Raw genomic sequence first — 15,426 nt, 5'->3', positions numbered from 1 at the left:
ATCTCTGACTCCAGCATCGGCAGTTCTTACTATCTCTGCGCAAATCTTAAGTTGATTTGCTCTTGCAGAATAAACGGGAAAACTGAAACCCAGGTCATGTGAACTATTCTGAGGAAATGCTTGGAAAACCAGGACGTTTTAGTGAAAAACAGGGACTGTGCCGGTAAGTGGGAGCTCAGGTCACCCGGGTAAATAGGCATGGGAATCAAATGGGCCCTTGCCAGTGTTGCGCACAAAGCCAAGAACAGATTTTAAAAATTCAACAGAAGCCTAAAAACTGAAGTCATCTTCCGCCCCAGCCAACATTTCCATTCATTTTTCAAAGCCTTCTTTTCATCGATTCATTCCCAATCTTTAACTGATTTCGAAGGGAGATAACTGCAGATTTGCACTGCTCCTGGTGTGAAGACGTGTTTGCTGCCACCACCCTTATCTGATTGAACTAGGTCTAATTTTGATTCTGCCTCTTCCTTTTCCAAGGAAAGAGTTCGTTCTGATTGACCCTTTTCAAATTTATTGTATTTGTGGCAAACTTCATCGTGTCAGCTTCAACACAGCACCCTCTCAGTTCCCTGTAATGCCCATTGCAACGCCATTTTGGGCAAGAAGGTGTTAATTTCCTAAACAGACTCCTTTACCTGTTCCGAGGAATAGGACTTCATACCGTCCATCTGCTGCATCCACCTGGTCCACTGTGATGGTGGTGAATTCATAATCCACATTGGTTCTGACCACCAGAGGGCGCTTGTGCACTGGGTAGATGGCATTGTACATGCTGGGATGGTTCCTCATGAAGTTGATCACTTCGTCCGGGTAATCCTTTGTGGATTTCATCGAAGGAGTAAACGTACCACCGGGACACTACAAGAGATATTTGAAAAGAAAGTTCCTTCTACAGCAGTGTTTCATTTTGCAATAATGCAATTTATTTCATTTGACGCACTGGCCACAGTGTAGGCGATAGTGACGCTTTGAAGATGAGCCCGAGTGCTCTCTGCAATGTGCTGTCTAATGTTTACACCTTAGTGTAAGCAACGACACAGATTTTTTTGGCCATTAACACGTTGCTGTTTGTGAAAGTTTGCAACAGCCGCACTGCCTGCATTACACCAACGAGCACTTTTCAAAATCTGGAACATCCTGAGATAATGCTAGGCTCTGTACAAATGCAAGTCATTTCTCTAACGTGAATTACTTTGTTAGTAAGGTGGAGGAGGTGGGCAGAAGGGCATTGCTGGTTGCAATTGGCATCGAGGCACTCTTTTTCTGGCCCATGTTTACAACATCACATGTTTCCATGTCAAATGTGGCGGCTGATAGACACATTGTGCAGCTTCCATTACATAGCACCTGAATTCCAGCCTCGTAAAGCGTGCTGTATCTATCTGCCTGGCAGTGCAGCTCAGTCTGTGCTGGAGTCTCAACATTCATTGGTTGTTGCGGGAGGGGTGGGGGAGGGGTTGTGGTGATGTCAGTTTAAACTAATTTCTCTGAGAATTGGAAGGCCAACTCTCTCCATTCACCTATTCACTGATATGGAAGTCCCTAGGAATATTCTGTCCTGGTTTTCCCTTCAGCAGAAGGAGCCTGACTGTTCCCATGACATCATTGACATGGGAGGTGTCCAGAATAGCTCCATTAACTGCAACAGTTTGGCCTGAGCATTGATCTGGATACGCCCTGTCCTGGGAAAACACCAATACTGATTATGTGTGGTGCAAATGACTGTCCAAACCCATTCATCTTGGGTAAATATTCTTAAAGGTGCTGCACCCACCAATGGAGTCACCTTTGAAGCTCAAATGATCTGGTTGATGCTCCATAATGACTGAGCAAGAGTTTAGAACAAGGAGTCAGTCAGAGAGACGTACAAGCCAAGTCCTTAATGACTGCTATTAGCCTTTGCTGTTTCATGCGGTACAGTCTCATTTGCTCAAACTATCCTTGATGACACATGGCAGCCTGAAAGGGAGAGAAAAAAAATGTCTTGAAACTAAAGAGGGCAGGGGGATGCTCTTCACCAGTGAAAGAGCAGTGGGCATGACTTTTGAATGAATGAGGAATGACAATGAGGCTGCAGGCCCTGGGGCGGGTGTTCGATTGTGCCTCTGGGAAATGGAGCTCATACCATGAATTCTCGTGCATGTAAATCTGAGAGTGTTGAGCATCAGATTTGGAGATCCTCTTAAAGATTGAAGCTGAAGAAAAAGACTTGTTAGCAAGAGCAGCTACTCACAGTGCCAGGCCTGGGATACGGTATCTTCCCTGTGAAAGGCATCCACTGGTAATTAGGCCCCTCTTTGTGTGCGAAGGGCCCATTAAAGACGGTGCGGATATCAGTCATTGAATAGACACACACAGCAGATCCTTTAAAGACCGACCTGTCAGCAAGGAACAGGAACTTCCCGTTAGCAAGGAGAACAATTCCTGGCTTTTAAAGCAACAGTAACGACCATGAAATGACACTTGTTGGGTTAACCCCTCTGCTATAACAATGAAGAAAAGACCTTTCTATCAATATATCAGGATATTAATGCTGCACAGTCACACCTCAAAGGCAAAGCCCTTAGAAATAAAGAGGACTTCAGTTCATCTGAGCATCAGCTAAGGGCTTGCTGTGATTCTTGGAAGGCTGTGCATGGAATCACAGGATTATTATGGTGCAGGAGGAGGCCATTTGGCCCATCATGTCTGTAGCTGCTGTTCATGGTTCACGTTAAACATAGCACTGATTACTTCTTTTAATCTGCCGTTTGCATCTGTTCGTCGCGTATTTTCCATTTTGATGCCAGTTCTAAGTTGAGATCGGGTGCTCCCACTGCGCGCTGACACTAGCAATGATGTGGCACAATGGTAGAATTCACCTGCAGCCTGTTTGCCTGGCATAAGCCCCTACTGAGGGCCTAACTGTGAACAGTCCAGCTTCTTTCACTTTCAATAATGGACCAGTGTAGAGCCACAAGCATTTTCAGCACAGCTAAAGGCCAATTGGCCCACCACAACAGTGCTGGCTGCCAGCCATTACCTGCATCGATGGGATTTGAACCCATTTCCCCAAACACAGAAGCATAGGCCTCTGGCTTACTAATGATGTTACCACTACACCACCTTAAGTAGAGCTGTTTGCCGAGAGTCTAAGACTGTATACTAACAACAGCAAGTGGACAATTGCTGCTGGATTGTGATTTGGTATGAACTTGCTTAACAACAGGCAGAAAGAACGTTGGAAGAAAGTGTCTTATTTCATCAAAACATGAAGAAACACAATGAGTTAAGACTCAGGTCCCAGTGGTGAGGGAATGTTGTTCTAACCAACTCGATCTTGAAGCATATCCATGAAGATTCCTGAACCCAAACAATTCTTTTTGAGTCCAACACTTCTATTGAACTGGGGAAATGGGAAGTGAAAATGAGTAATTTCTTCGGACGGGTATGATTACAGAGTAAGGTCATGTTTGAAGAAGAAATTCCTTATTTTCCTGCTGATCAGTGTCTTTGTCCCCGTTCCCGGACCGAACCCCATTTTACTTACCCTGAGGCAGAGAACACTGCGTAGATAATTGGATTCTTGGCATCCTGAGTCTGTTGTACAAATATATCCTCTGGAGGGATAGAAAAAGTCATGTTATTTGGCTTTCAGCTCAGAACAAGTGGGCATCAGATTTACATTTATAAACTTTATGAAATATTCAACTTAATAATGAAAACAATCTGTTGATCAGAACTAAATATAACTCCCTACTCTACCTCTATCATGGTGTAGGCTTCAATTTACAATGTTGAAGCTTATTTTCTCAAGTAAATGATATTCTGTCAGATATGCCAGCTGTGGTTCATCAAAACTCAATTAGAAGTGGAAAAATATATATATCCACAATTTATAATAGCCGTTTTCTCATCACTTTCATTCTAATTCCCCAGGTGAGACAGTAAGGAATTGAATTACCCTTACGATCATTGTTAATGCCGGTGATTGCTCACAAATGGCCAAAGGAGACACACCATCTGTTTCTTTCCCTCCCTCGTGTTTAAATCCCCACCAAGTAAGGAGTCACAAAACTGCGACCCCCACTTACTTCTACTCTGTAGAGCGACCCATCAGTGAGCTGTCAGTGTTGTCAATGCTCTCGGGATGCATTTTTAAGAAAAATCCCGTCTTAGAATCTCTACGGTGTGGAAGCAGGCCATTCAGCCCATACCAACCTTCCAAAGAGCATCCCAAACAAACCCACAACACGCCCACCCCCCACCTTATCCCTGCATCTCCCGTGGCCAATCCACCTAACCTGCACACCTTTGGACTGTGGGAGGTAACCGGAGCACCCGGAGGAAACCCACGCAGACACAGGGAGAATGTGCAAACTCCACACAGTCACCTGAGGGTGGAATTGAACCGTGGCGCTTTGAGGCAGCAGTGCTGACCACCAAACCAGCATGCAGATGAGGGTGTCACTGGAAAGGCAAGCATTTACTGCTCATCCTAAAATGGGATAGATGGCCCTTGAGCAAGGGGTGGTAGTCACATGTATAATGGAGCGGCTGGTCACTGTGGAGGCCAGTTAATAAAACAACCACATCACTGTGGGCCTGGAGTCACGTGCAGGCCAGCTCGGTCAGGTTACCAGTTCTTTATTTCTTTTTCCTTTCAAAGGAAGTTGGAGTCCCTGGCCAGCCTTTGTTACTCATCCCTGAATTCCCTGGAATAGAGTGGACTCCTCCACCTTATTAACAAAGTAATTCATATTAGAGAAATAACTTGCATTTGTATAGAACCTAACATTATCTCGGGACATTCCAGATTTTGACATCAGTTAAATATCAATCATTTAATTAGGCCAGAGCAGGTACAGATGGTAGATTTCCCTCCCTAAAGTGAACCTGAGGAGTTATTTTTATGGCTATCTTATACTCTCATGATCATTATTAATTTCACTCTTGATTCATTGATTTATTTTGAATGACTGTGCCATAAGTGCTATATAGCCAAAATAATCTGGATGATTCCAGGATTCTTATGATTGTGGTTTTCTGGGAGTTAACGACACAGCTTCAAGGTGTTTCTGTGTTGTAATATGTTTCAGAGATTCCATTGTTTTTCCATGTGTATTTGATCAATGTCAACAGGACTTTGGCCTTCAATTTGCTGCATTAACCCCAGTAACCTCAGAGATAATAGTGAACCGTGAAAGCAAAGTTGTTCAGTATCTGCCATTGGAACATTAACTGATTACCCAAGTCCTCAACTGTGTCCCCGCAGCCAAAATAATTCCATGCATTTTACACAAGATTGAACAGATAGTGTACGTAAGAATAAAAACTGCTTTCCATGTAAAGGCTAGACAGCCCAGCACTTAGAAGGTTCATGAATAAGGAATATGGAGAGAGCTCAGGCTAACATGTAATCTTCAAAATCTCCGTCCATCATAAAGTGAAATAGCCTTCACCTTCTTTAACATTCAACCTTGAGATGGATTTGGCTGCGACAGTAGTGCCTGTAGGTTAGGATCATAGAATCTCTGTATTGTGGAAGCAGGCCATTCAGCCCATCAAGTCCACACTGGCCCGCTGAAGACCGTCCCACGCAATTCCTGTAACCCTGCATTTTTCAATGGCCAATCCACCTAGCCTGCACATCCCCGGATACTACGGGCCATTTTCAATGGCTAATCCACCTAATCTGCGCATCTTTGGACTATGGGAGGAAACCCACATGGACACAGGGAGAACTTGCAAACTCCACACAGACGGTTGCCCAAGGCTGGTATTGAACCTGGGTCCCTGGCACTATGAGGCAGCAATGCTGAGCCACCCTGCCACCCACCATGGTAGCATTTAATACAAAACATGAGGTTTAAAAATCAATTTGGGTAGTGGCAGTCATTGGCAGTGGCAGTTAGAGCCTGTACGAAATTGAGTGCAGTGACAGGATTTCTGATATGGGCACTTAAAATAAGATGACACATTCAAACCTAATAAATTAGCAACTTGTTCCTCTTCTATTGTCTCCTCTTGCCCGGAGCTTGTCTGTGTCCCTTCAGGCAGATTTCTTAACTTTGCCCCTAATGATCTGGCAGTGCTGCATGATTGTGCATCAGCAGCAAGACAGGCTGGAGTATAATGAGGAGAGGAGAGAATTCTCCTCGATGTTTTTACTGGTCAAAGACAAGCCATTATATTGAAATAAATGCTTCCTTAATGGTTATCGGGTCTCTGGAGTCCTATAAACTAATCACAAAAAAAAGGCAGGAATAGGCTGCTGATAGGTTTATAGATTATGACATAACAATTCTCTGTTTGAACTACCTCTAACTCTGAAACACAGAGCTATTGAGTCAGGAGTGTGGAACGAGCCGGGAATCTTGCGAAGGAACTTGCCATGAACTTGAAGAAAGCATAGAGCGAATCCGGAACGCACGCATTAAAGAGGCAGGCAGAAATTCACCAAATGAATAACTACATTGAAATCACAAGATGGAAGCGAACCCTGAGCCAAACCAGCCTACATTGGTGTTGGCCAACTCCATGAACAGTTTTCTTAATTCCACACTTCTCCGCACAACAGTTTGCCCATCCATTCATTCCCTTCAAACACCTCTGCTTCAATCAACAGCTTATTTCACACCCTGCAGCAAACACACCTTTTGCTCTCTGTAATCTCATTTATTTATTTCTCATTTATTCCTCTGTCCCATTCCCTTTGCTCCACTCACCCTCAACCATGACAAGTAACCTGTTTCCATCTACAATCTCACATCCCTTCGCAATCTTCACTAGTTTGATCAATCACCCAGTAGTCGTCTTAGTTTTGAAAACAGCTCCAATTTTTTGAGACTTTCCTCATGCTGTAATTCCTCAGCTGAGGCCATACCCCAGATAGTCTGGGCTCTTGTCTGTTACCTTTATATCTTTGTAGTAATCTGGGGAATAAAATTGCATAAAGTTATCCAACTCTTCGTCCAACTCGAAGCCTTGAGTCACGGTGGACTCAAAACACTACCAATGGATGGAAACTTATAGGGATCTGAGTGACATGAGTTGTGGTGAGATGTATGACAGAATGAGGCAAAAGTCCATCTTGACATCAAGATCAGAAACACAAACAAAAATTGCTGGGAAAACTCAGCAGGTCTGGCACTATCTTGTGAAGAGAGAAAGCAGATTTAACGTTTCAGGTCCAGTGACTGATTGTAGCTAGGAAAAGTTTGAGACATATGTTGAAGATGGAGTTGGCAGGGAGTGGGTAGTGGGGGGAGGAGGAGTAAATGATAGGTGGAGACAAAGCCCTGAGAGAGAGAACAACAGTTGGACTGGCTACAATCAGTTCTGAAGAAAGGTCACTGGACGCGAAACATTAACTCTGCTTTCTCTCCACAGATGCTGCCAGACCTGCTGAGCTTTTCCTGCAAATTCTGTTTACTGATTTCCAGTATTCACGGTTCTTTTTTTTACATCAAGATCATCTCACTCAATCTTTTATGAGTTTCATAAATAGCATGATTTTTGCTCGGCCGTGACCAAAAATCACTTTACTAATTGCCAGTGTCTCATCTTACCAAACTTGACAAACAAGCAAGACTTGACATGGAAACCAGAGCAAGTACCTGACAGACTCATCTCACTGCTCGCTCCAAATGACCACCATGTTGAATACCAGGCACCAACATCTGAAGGCTCACTGCATGGGCACTGACCACATGATTCGCACACACGGACATTGGCATCTGTTAAATGCCAGCCTCTAAAAACCTTCATGGCACATCTCCAATTCACTTACAAGTCACTTCCACACTCCAATGCTGTACCTTGGCTGCATTGGGAGCTACCATGTTAATGCTGCAGCAAGGACACTGCATGGCCAGGGAGATGCATCCGCTCAGGGACTGGACCAGGCTGCATCACAAGGCTCTTCACTCACTATCATAGCGCTCCCTCATTCTGCACCCACCTGGATGCACACAATACCCTTGCATTGTCTTGCCTTGCCATTTTGCACGTTGTGCTATCAGCCAGAGATACCAGGCTCACATTATTGTTCGTAATAAAAGCAAATTACTGTGGATGCTGAGAATCTGAAATAAAAATAGTCAATGGTGAAAAAAACTTGCAGGTCTGGCAGCATCTGTGGAGAGAGAAGCAGAGTGAACCTTTCTGAAGAAGTCTTACTGGAGCAGAAATATTATCTCTCTCTCCACTGATGCTGCCGATCCCTGCTGAGTTTCTGCTGCAAATTAAAATGCAGATGTTGGTTAACTTTTTCTGCAGTTGTCACCAACTCTGAAGAATTGCCTTTGCTGCACTTATTTATCTGAAAGCTGCTTTGGGCATGGTTTTGTGGGAAATGATGTGGGATATCAGGTCATGCTGTAAGGTTATTTGCTAATCCACTGGTATCACTCAGCTTCACCCTCAGCTTTCAATCGTGCAGAATGCAATGTCATGCAGCTTTTATAAAATTGATATACAGCCCCTGTATATATAACACCAAGATATAGCATTTTACTACAAAACATCATTGCTTCGAGTGCTCTGCTTGAAGGCAGATCCTTGGCTCACTGTATGTGCTCACTCCATCCTGAGCTGTTTTCCTGCCTGGTTTCGTTAGTGATGGTTTTTGCCATTGCCTTCCTTATCTCAGGAGCACAGCGCAGGGGCAGCTCCTAAGTCTGTCTCAGCCCGAACGGGAATCAAGTTAGCATTACGCTGAACCACAAAAGTTAACCGGCCCTTGTTATAAATATATAACTCGGCATAGGGATAACAAAAGAGTGCCTACGTTTTAGAAGTATCTCTATAAACATGCTTCTTTAATTTGGGAAATGCAAAGCATATTTGATCGATTCTGTTTAGACTTGCCGTGTTGCGAAGAACAAATGTATAAGTGTTCACAATGATACTGCTTTGTGCATCATTCTGTTTTAGAACCTCCTTGTCTGGGCTCAACCTAGCTTGCTTTAGTTGCCCCGAAATCCTGACTCTCTTCTGGCTGCTGCAGTTCCAAGGGAAATTGATTTGGGCAGTCTCAAACTAGCTCCTAAGGGGCATCACTCCACATACACAAAATTGCCAGGGGTTCTGCATCAGCTGGCACAAGGCTCCCTCCGAGGATGTGGCAAGTGGAAAGCTTCATATTGATGCTTTCCTGAGCTTGCAGCAAATCGGACAGTGTAGAAAAAAACATGAGTATGGGTCTGAGATAGTAGGAATTGCAGATGCTGGAGAATCTGAGATAACAAGGTGTAGAGCTGGATGAACACAGCAGGCCAAGCAGGATCATAGGAGCAGGAAGGCTGACGTTTCGGGCCTAGACCCTTCTTCAGAAATGGGGGAGGGGAAGGGGGTTCTGAAATAAATAGGGAGAGAGGGGGAGGCGGATAGAAGATGGATAGAGGAGAAGATAGGTGGAGAGGAAACAGACAGGTCGAAGAGGCGGGGATGGAGCCAGTAAAGGTGAGTGCAGGTGGGGAGGTAGGGAGGAGATAGTCCAGGGAGGACGGACAGGTCAAGGGGGCGGGATGAGGTTAGTAGGTAGGAGATGGGGGTGTGGCTTGAGGTGGGAGGAGGGGATAGGTGGGAGGAAGAACAGGTTAGGGAGGCGGGGACGAGTATGGGTCTGATCTGTATCATATCAGATCCAGTCACTTTGGATTCCCAAATGGGGAAAAATATATTGAACAACGCTCGAGACCCCTCCAGACAAAATGCCTTTTAGTGCACTGAAAATGTTGGAAGTACACAGCAGCTTAGTTGATCATTTAAAAATAGAATTAATGATTGAAAAACTGATACAAGGATTCCACCAGCGCAGGACTTACACAGTCAAAGGTAGGAGAGTGTTATAGAACAAAGAGATCTGGGGTAAAGGTTCATAGCTCCTTGAAAATGAAGTAGCAGGTGGATAGGGTGGTGAAGAGCTTTGAGTACAGGAGTTGAGATGTCTTATTACAGCTGTACAAAACATTAGTGAAGCCACATTCTGCTCTGGTAACCGTACTATAGAAAAGATATTCTTAAACTAGAAAGATTGCAGAAAAGATTACTAGGATGTTACCTGGACTTGAAGGTTTGAGTTATAAGGAGAGGTTGGATAGACTGGGACTTTTTTCACTGGAGCGCAAGAGACATGGAGATGACTTTAAAGAGATCGATAAAATCCTGAGAGGGATAGGGATAGTAGATAGCTGACAGTTTTTTTCCCATGGTAGAGGAGTCTAAACCTAGAGGGTATAGGTTTAAGTTAAGTTGAGAGGGGAAAGATAAAAAAAGAGTCCAGAGGGGCAATTTTTTCACACAGAGGGTAGTGAGTGTCTGGAACTGAGTGCCAGAGGTAGTGGTGGTAGCAAATACAATTTTGTCATTTAAGAAACATTTAGACAGGTACATGGATGGGATAAGTACGGAGGGATATGGACCAAACACAGGCAAATGGGACTAGTTTAAATGTGAAAACTGGTTGGCATGGAAAAGTTGAGCTGAAGAACCTGTTTCCATGCTGTAGTCTTCTATGAGCCTATGCTGTACACCCAAAACAATACCCTTTCCCTTGAAGAAACTGTGCACAGCTGGGAGTACATTTGCCTCAGAGTCAAAAATCCACCTGTGACTTCAAATCCCATTCCAAAGGGGGTCTAGTATGGAAAGAGGCTGACACTGCAGTGTAGTACTAACAGAATGCTGCACTGTCTGAGGCAGTATCTTTCAGAAGTGGCTAAATCAGATCATATGGTCCCAATTACATTCCTATTTATGGGAACTTGCTCTGTGCAAATTGACTGACTTTTTTTCCAGGGCAGTGGCTAGATTTCATTGATTGTAAAACACTTTGTGACATCATAAGATTATAAGAAACTGGGAATAGAAGTAGGCCATTCAGCCCTTCAGGTCTGCTGTACCATTCAACGAGATCATGGCTGATCTGATAAGCCTCAATCCAATTTCCTGCCTTAATCACATAAAACTTTGATTCTCTTAATGATTAGAAATCTGTCTATCTCAGTCTTAAATATATTTAATGACCGAGCCGTGGTGGTCCTCTGCAGTAAAAGAATTTCAGATTCACCATGCTCTGAGAGAAAATATTCTCTCTCATCTCAGTCTTAAATGGGCGACTTTTACTCTGAGATTATGCCCTCCTGTCCGAGACTCTTCCACAAGGAGAAACAACATCATCTTTGCATCTATCCTGTCAAGTTTCTTAAGAATCTTAGATCTTTCAATATGGTCTTCTCTCATTCTGCAAAACCCCAGTGAGTACAAGACCAACCTATTCAGCCTCTCCCCATAAGAAAATCTTGAGAATGTAAAGGCAGCTAAGCAAATGCAAGTAACTTTTGTTTTAGACAGCCACATCTTTAAACATTATTTATAACATTACTGCTCTAGAAAGAATATTATTAAGTTGGAGAGGGTTCAGAAGAGATTTACCAGGGTGTTTCTGGGAATGGAGGGTTGAGTTATAAGGAGAGGATGAATAGGCTGGGACTTTTTTCATTGGAGCATTGGAGGTTGAGAGGTGACCTTATAGAGGTTTATAAAATCATGAAGGACATAGCTAAGGTGAATTGCAGGTTTCTTTTTCCATAGATTGGGAGATTTCAAGACTATGGGAGCATATTTTTAAGGTGAGAGGAGAAAGATTTAAAAGCGACATGAGGGGCAATTTATTTATACAGAGTGGTCTGTGTGTAGACTGAACTTTCAGAGGAAGTGGTGGATGTGGGTACAGTTACAATGTTTAAAAGACATTTAGATAAGTACTTGAATAAGAAATGTTTGGAGGGATATGAGCCAAGTGCAGGCAGGTGGGACTCGTTTAGTTTGGGATTTTGGTTGGCACGGACTGCTTGGGCCGAAGGGTCTGTTTCCGTGCTGTATGACTCTATGACTCTATAACCTCGATAGATTTTCTTCTGAATTGATTAGCACTTCCAACCCCGTCCATCCCTACCCCATTCAACACCTTCTTGGTTAGTGACAGATCCGCTGGACAAGTACAATACAAGTGTGAATGGCTTCTGTCTCTGTCTGGACGGAAGTGTCTTGCACCTTCCCACTTCCTGATACTGGTCACCATTTGAGGGGTCAATGTTGGGCAGCTGTAGAATGGGACAATCCAGCCAGCAAACTGACCACAGCAAGTTGTCTGAAAATGCCAAAACAATTTCTACATTGACGTCATTCCCCAAGCAAACTGTCCTTTTATGGGGCTCTATTTCTCATTTGGGCTTGGAACCATCAGAACTGACAAAAACAAAATTCCTTTCCAGCTATGATTTTTGTTGGTTGCAGTGTGGTCCAGCATATCACTGCAGGACTGATTTGTACTCAAAAGCAAGACTTGTTAATGCGGGTTTCAGTGATATTTTTACAGGTGCCTGTGTGGACATACATCCGCCTGTTTCCCATGATCTTTACCCTCCCTTCCAGATAACCATTCTCATCACGGCTGGAAGTTTACTTTTAAAGTTCGATGCTTTTGGACTCAATCCTTTTGTCAAATGAAAAGCATATTTCCTCATTGCAGGGTCTATTTGGTAAACAATATAAATCTTTTCTAATAAACGTTGCTTTTAATATTCTCTCCCTCTCACTTAGGTTTTCTTTATTTGATGGACTTTCCCTCAGGGTTCGGAATGTGTCGAGACTGTACATAGCCAGGGAGCTGACAGTGTTCCTGTTGATCAGGAACTTCCCCAATAAACAATAGCCTGCACATGAAACTCTGACTGCTAGGCCATGACCCAGTAAGGACACCATTGCCTCAGAGTGGTCAAGAGGTCAGTTCCTAGACCAAAGGCAAGATGTAAACTCTACATTGGCACTTCAGTGCAGTAGATTAAAAGACTCATTGAGTCATACAGCATGGAAACAGACCCTTCTGTCCAACTAGTCCATGCCGACCATGTTTCAAAATTAAACTTGTCCCACCTGCCTGTGTTTGACCCATATCCTCCAAACCTTTCCTATTCATGAACTTGTCCAAATGTCTTTTAAATGTTGTAACTGTACCTGCATCCATCACTTTCTCTGGCAGTTCATTCCATACACGAACCACTCTCTGTGTAAAAAAGTTGCCCCTCATGTCCTTTTTAAATCTTCTTCCTCTCACCTTAAAAATATGTGCTCAAGTTTTGAACTCCCTCACCCTAGGGAAAAGACCCTTGCTCTTCAACTTATCTATGCCTCTAATGATTTTATAAACCTTGATAAGGTGATCCTTCAACCTCCTATGCTCCAGTGACAAAAGTCCAAGTCTTTCCAGTCTATTTTTATCCCTCAAACCCTCCATTCCCGGCAACAACTTGGTAAATCTCTTCTGAACCCTCTCCAGTTTAATAATATCCTTCCTACAACAGGGCAACCAGAACTGCACTCAATACCCCAGAAGAGGCCTCACCAACATTCTGTGTAACCCAATGTGACGCCCCGTTCCTATACTCAAAGGTCTGAGCAATGAAGGCAAGCATGCTAAATGCTATTTTAACCGCACTCTCTACCTGAAACGCAAATTTCAAATAATCATGTACCTGAATCCCTCAGTCTCTCTGTTCAACAACACCACCCAGAGACCTACCATTAATTATTTAAGTCCTGCCTTCGTTTGTTTTACCAAAACAAAGAAACTGGGAATATATCGCATTTATCCAAATATACCCCATCTGCCACTCCTAAGGCTATTTACCCAATTGATCAAGATATCATTGTACTCTTAGATAAACTTCTTCACTGTCCACTTTACCACCAACTTTGGTATCACCTGCAAACCTACTAACCATCCCTCCTATATTCTCATCCATATCATTTATATAAATGACACATGCTGTTAGAGATGCCATCTGTTGGATCAAACTGATGTCCAACATCTGCTCCCCACACCCCTTTCTGGTGAATGTAAAAAAAATCCGATGTGACTAATTCAAAAAGAAATGAGGGACTTCTTCACAGAATCCTGGACAATATTTATTTCACAACTAACATGACAAACATTGAACATCCAGCTACAAACACACAGCTGTTTGTGGGAGATTGCTGTGTACAAATGGGCTGCCATACAGCAGTAATTGCACTCAAAGGTACTTCACTGGCTGTAAAAATGCTCAGGGACGTCCCGACATTGTTAAAGGCGTCACATGAGTGGAAGTCTTCCTTTCATCTTCCTCTACATATTTCCAATAGACCCAAATCTTGCTTAATTCACTGGCACTTTATAAATTGCTAATGAGCCCTTACGTTCTTTCAATCACTTGCACTGCTTAATTCAAGCCCAAGATTTAAACATAAAACTCTGTCAACAATAAAACATTCCCCAATTATCACACTTCAGTGATGGTGCACAGTAATTGCAGTCAATTTACTAACCATTAGTTTTTACATAGTTTAGAAATTGAATCATTTTGGTACAAAAAATACAGGTTTTGTGGAGTGGTTCTACTATTTTCTGTTTAGTCTCTGCAGTGAATGTGTAATTAAATGAGCTGTGGGACATAGATCTGCAAATTGGTTCATTTTTATCTGCAGTTTGTACAAATTTGATCCAAACAGAACATTCCTTGGCAAAGCAGTCGAGCAGTTACCAGGTCCCAACAATGTAATCAGTACGTGCTTATTTTCCAGTCATAAATCAGGTACTCACCTTTGGCATGACCGAGTAACATGTAGAGACGCAACATGTAAAGTGAGAAGTCAAATTCCCCAACTGCACACATTTACGGACTCGTTTTATTCAATCATATCTGAAGAAAAATGACACAGGGATTTGTTCTTTATCTGAATATCTCCTGTCACTGCGTACCATTGTGAGTTTGAACTGTACTTACTCTAAAGTGTCAAACTATTAAAACTCGGGAGAAGAGAAAATGACAGCGTTTGGGGGCTTGAAAGAATTTTTTTTAGCACACGTTTATTTTTTCATGTCACGATGAAGACCTGTTGAAATGCATTGTAATAGGCTTTCAGAGAATGCCAGTCCTGGCAAGTTACTTCAGTAACAAGAATGATCTGGCAGCCATCCTAACTTATAGCAAGGAGGGGATGGAAGTTATCAACCACAACGTCACTGGCCCCAGAGGGGATGGTTTCCACTCCATCTACTCAGTAGCACAAATAGAAGGTAGAATTCAATAAAATAAATGATTTGCATTGTTATAGCGCCCTTCACAGGACTGTCCCCATAAGGCTTTGCAACCAATGAAGTACTTTCAAGGTGTCATTGCAAGGCAGGAAATAGAACAATCAATTTGCATGCAAAGATTTGGTACGCTTGCATTTTTTTGGTCAGTATTTTAAGTATAGGAATTGGGAGGTCATGTTGTGGCTGTACATTGGTTAGGCTACTTTTGGAATACTGTGTTCAATTCTGGTCTCCCTGCTAAAGGAAAGATGTTGTTAAACTTGAAAGGGTTTAGAAAAGATTGACAAGGATGTTGCCGG

General features: G+C 43.0%; 1 protein-coding gene across 3 annotated transcripts in view; it reads right to left on the bottom strand.

The window, feature by feature from the left end:
• The window catches only part of sema3fb (sema domain, immunoglobulin domain (Ig), short basic domain, secreted, (semaphorin) 3Fb), a 239,239-nt gene that overhangs the window by 27,888 nt on the left and 195,925 nt on the right, over window positions 1-15,426 (bottom strand). For all 3 annotated transcript variants that reach the window (XM_048606458.1, XM_048606461.1, XM_048606460.1), the window contains 3 exons: window positions 3,533-3,602; window positions 2,237-2,381; window positions 639-861 (listed from right to left, as the gene is read on the bottom strand). In XM_048606458.1, coding sequence (XP_048462415.1) covers window positions 639-861; window positions 2,237-2,381; window positions 3,533-3,602 — 438 coding nt within the window. The remainder of the gene's footprint in view (window positions 1-638; window positions 862-2,236; window positions 2,382-3,532; window positions 3,603-15,426) is intronic.

This window comes from Rhincodon typus, chromosome 16, assembly GCF_021869965.1.
Source record: "Rhincodon typus isolate 14 chromosome 16, sRhiTyp1.1, whole genome shotgun sequence".
Taxonomy (NCBI): Eukaryota; Metazoa; Chordata; class Chondrichthyes; order Orectolobiformes; family Rhincodontidae; genus Rhincodon; species Rhincodon typus.
The sequence above is the reverse complement of the archived record's forward strand: the minus strand, read 5'-3'. Positions and strand labels throughout refer to the sequence as shown.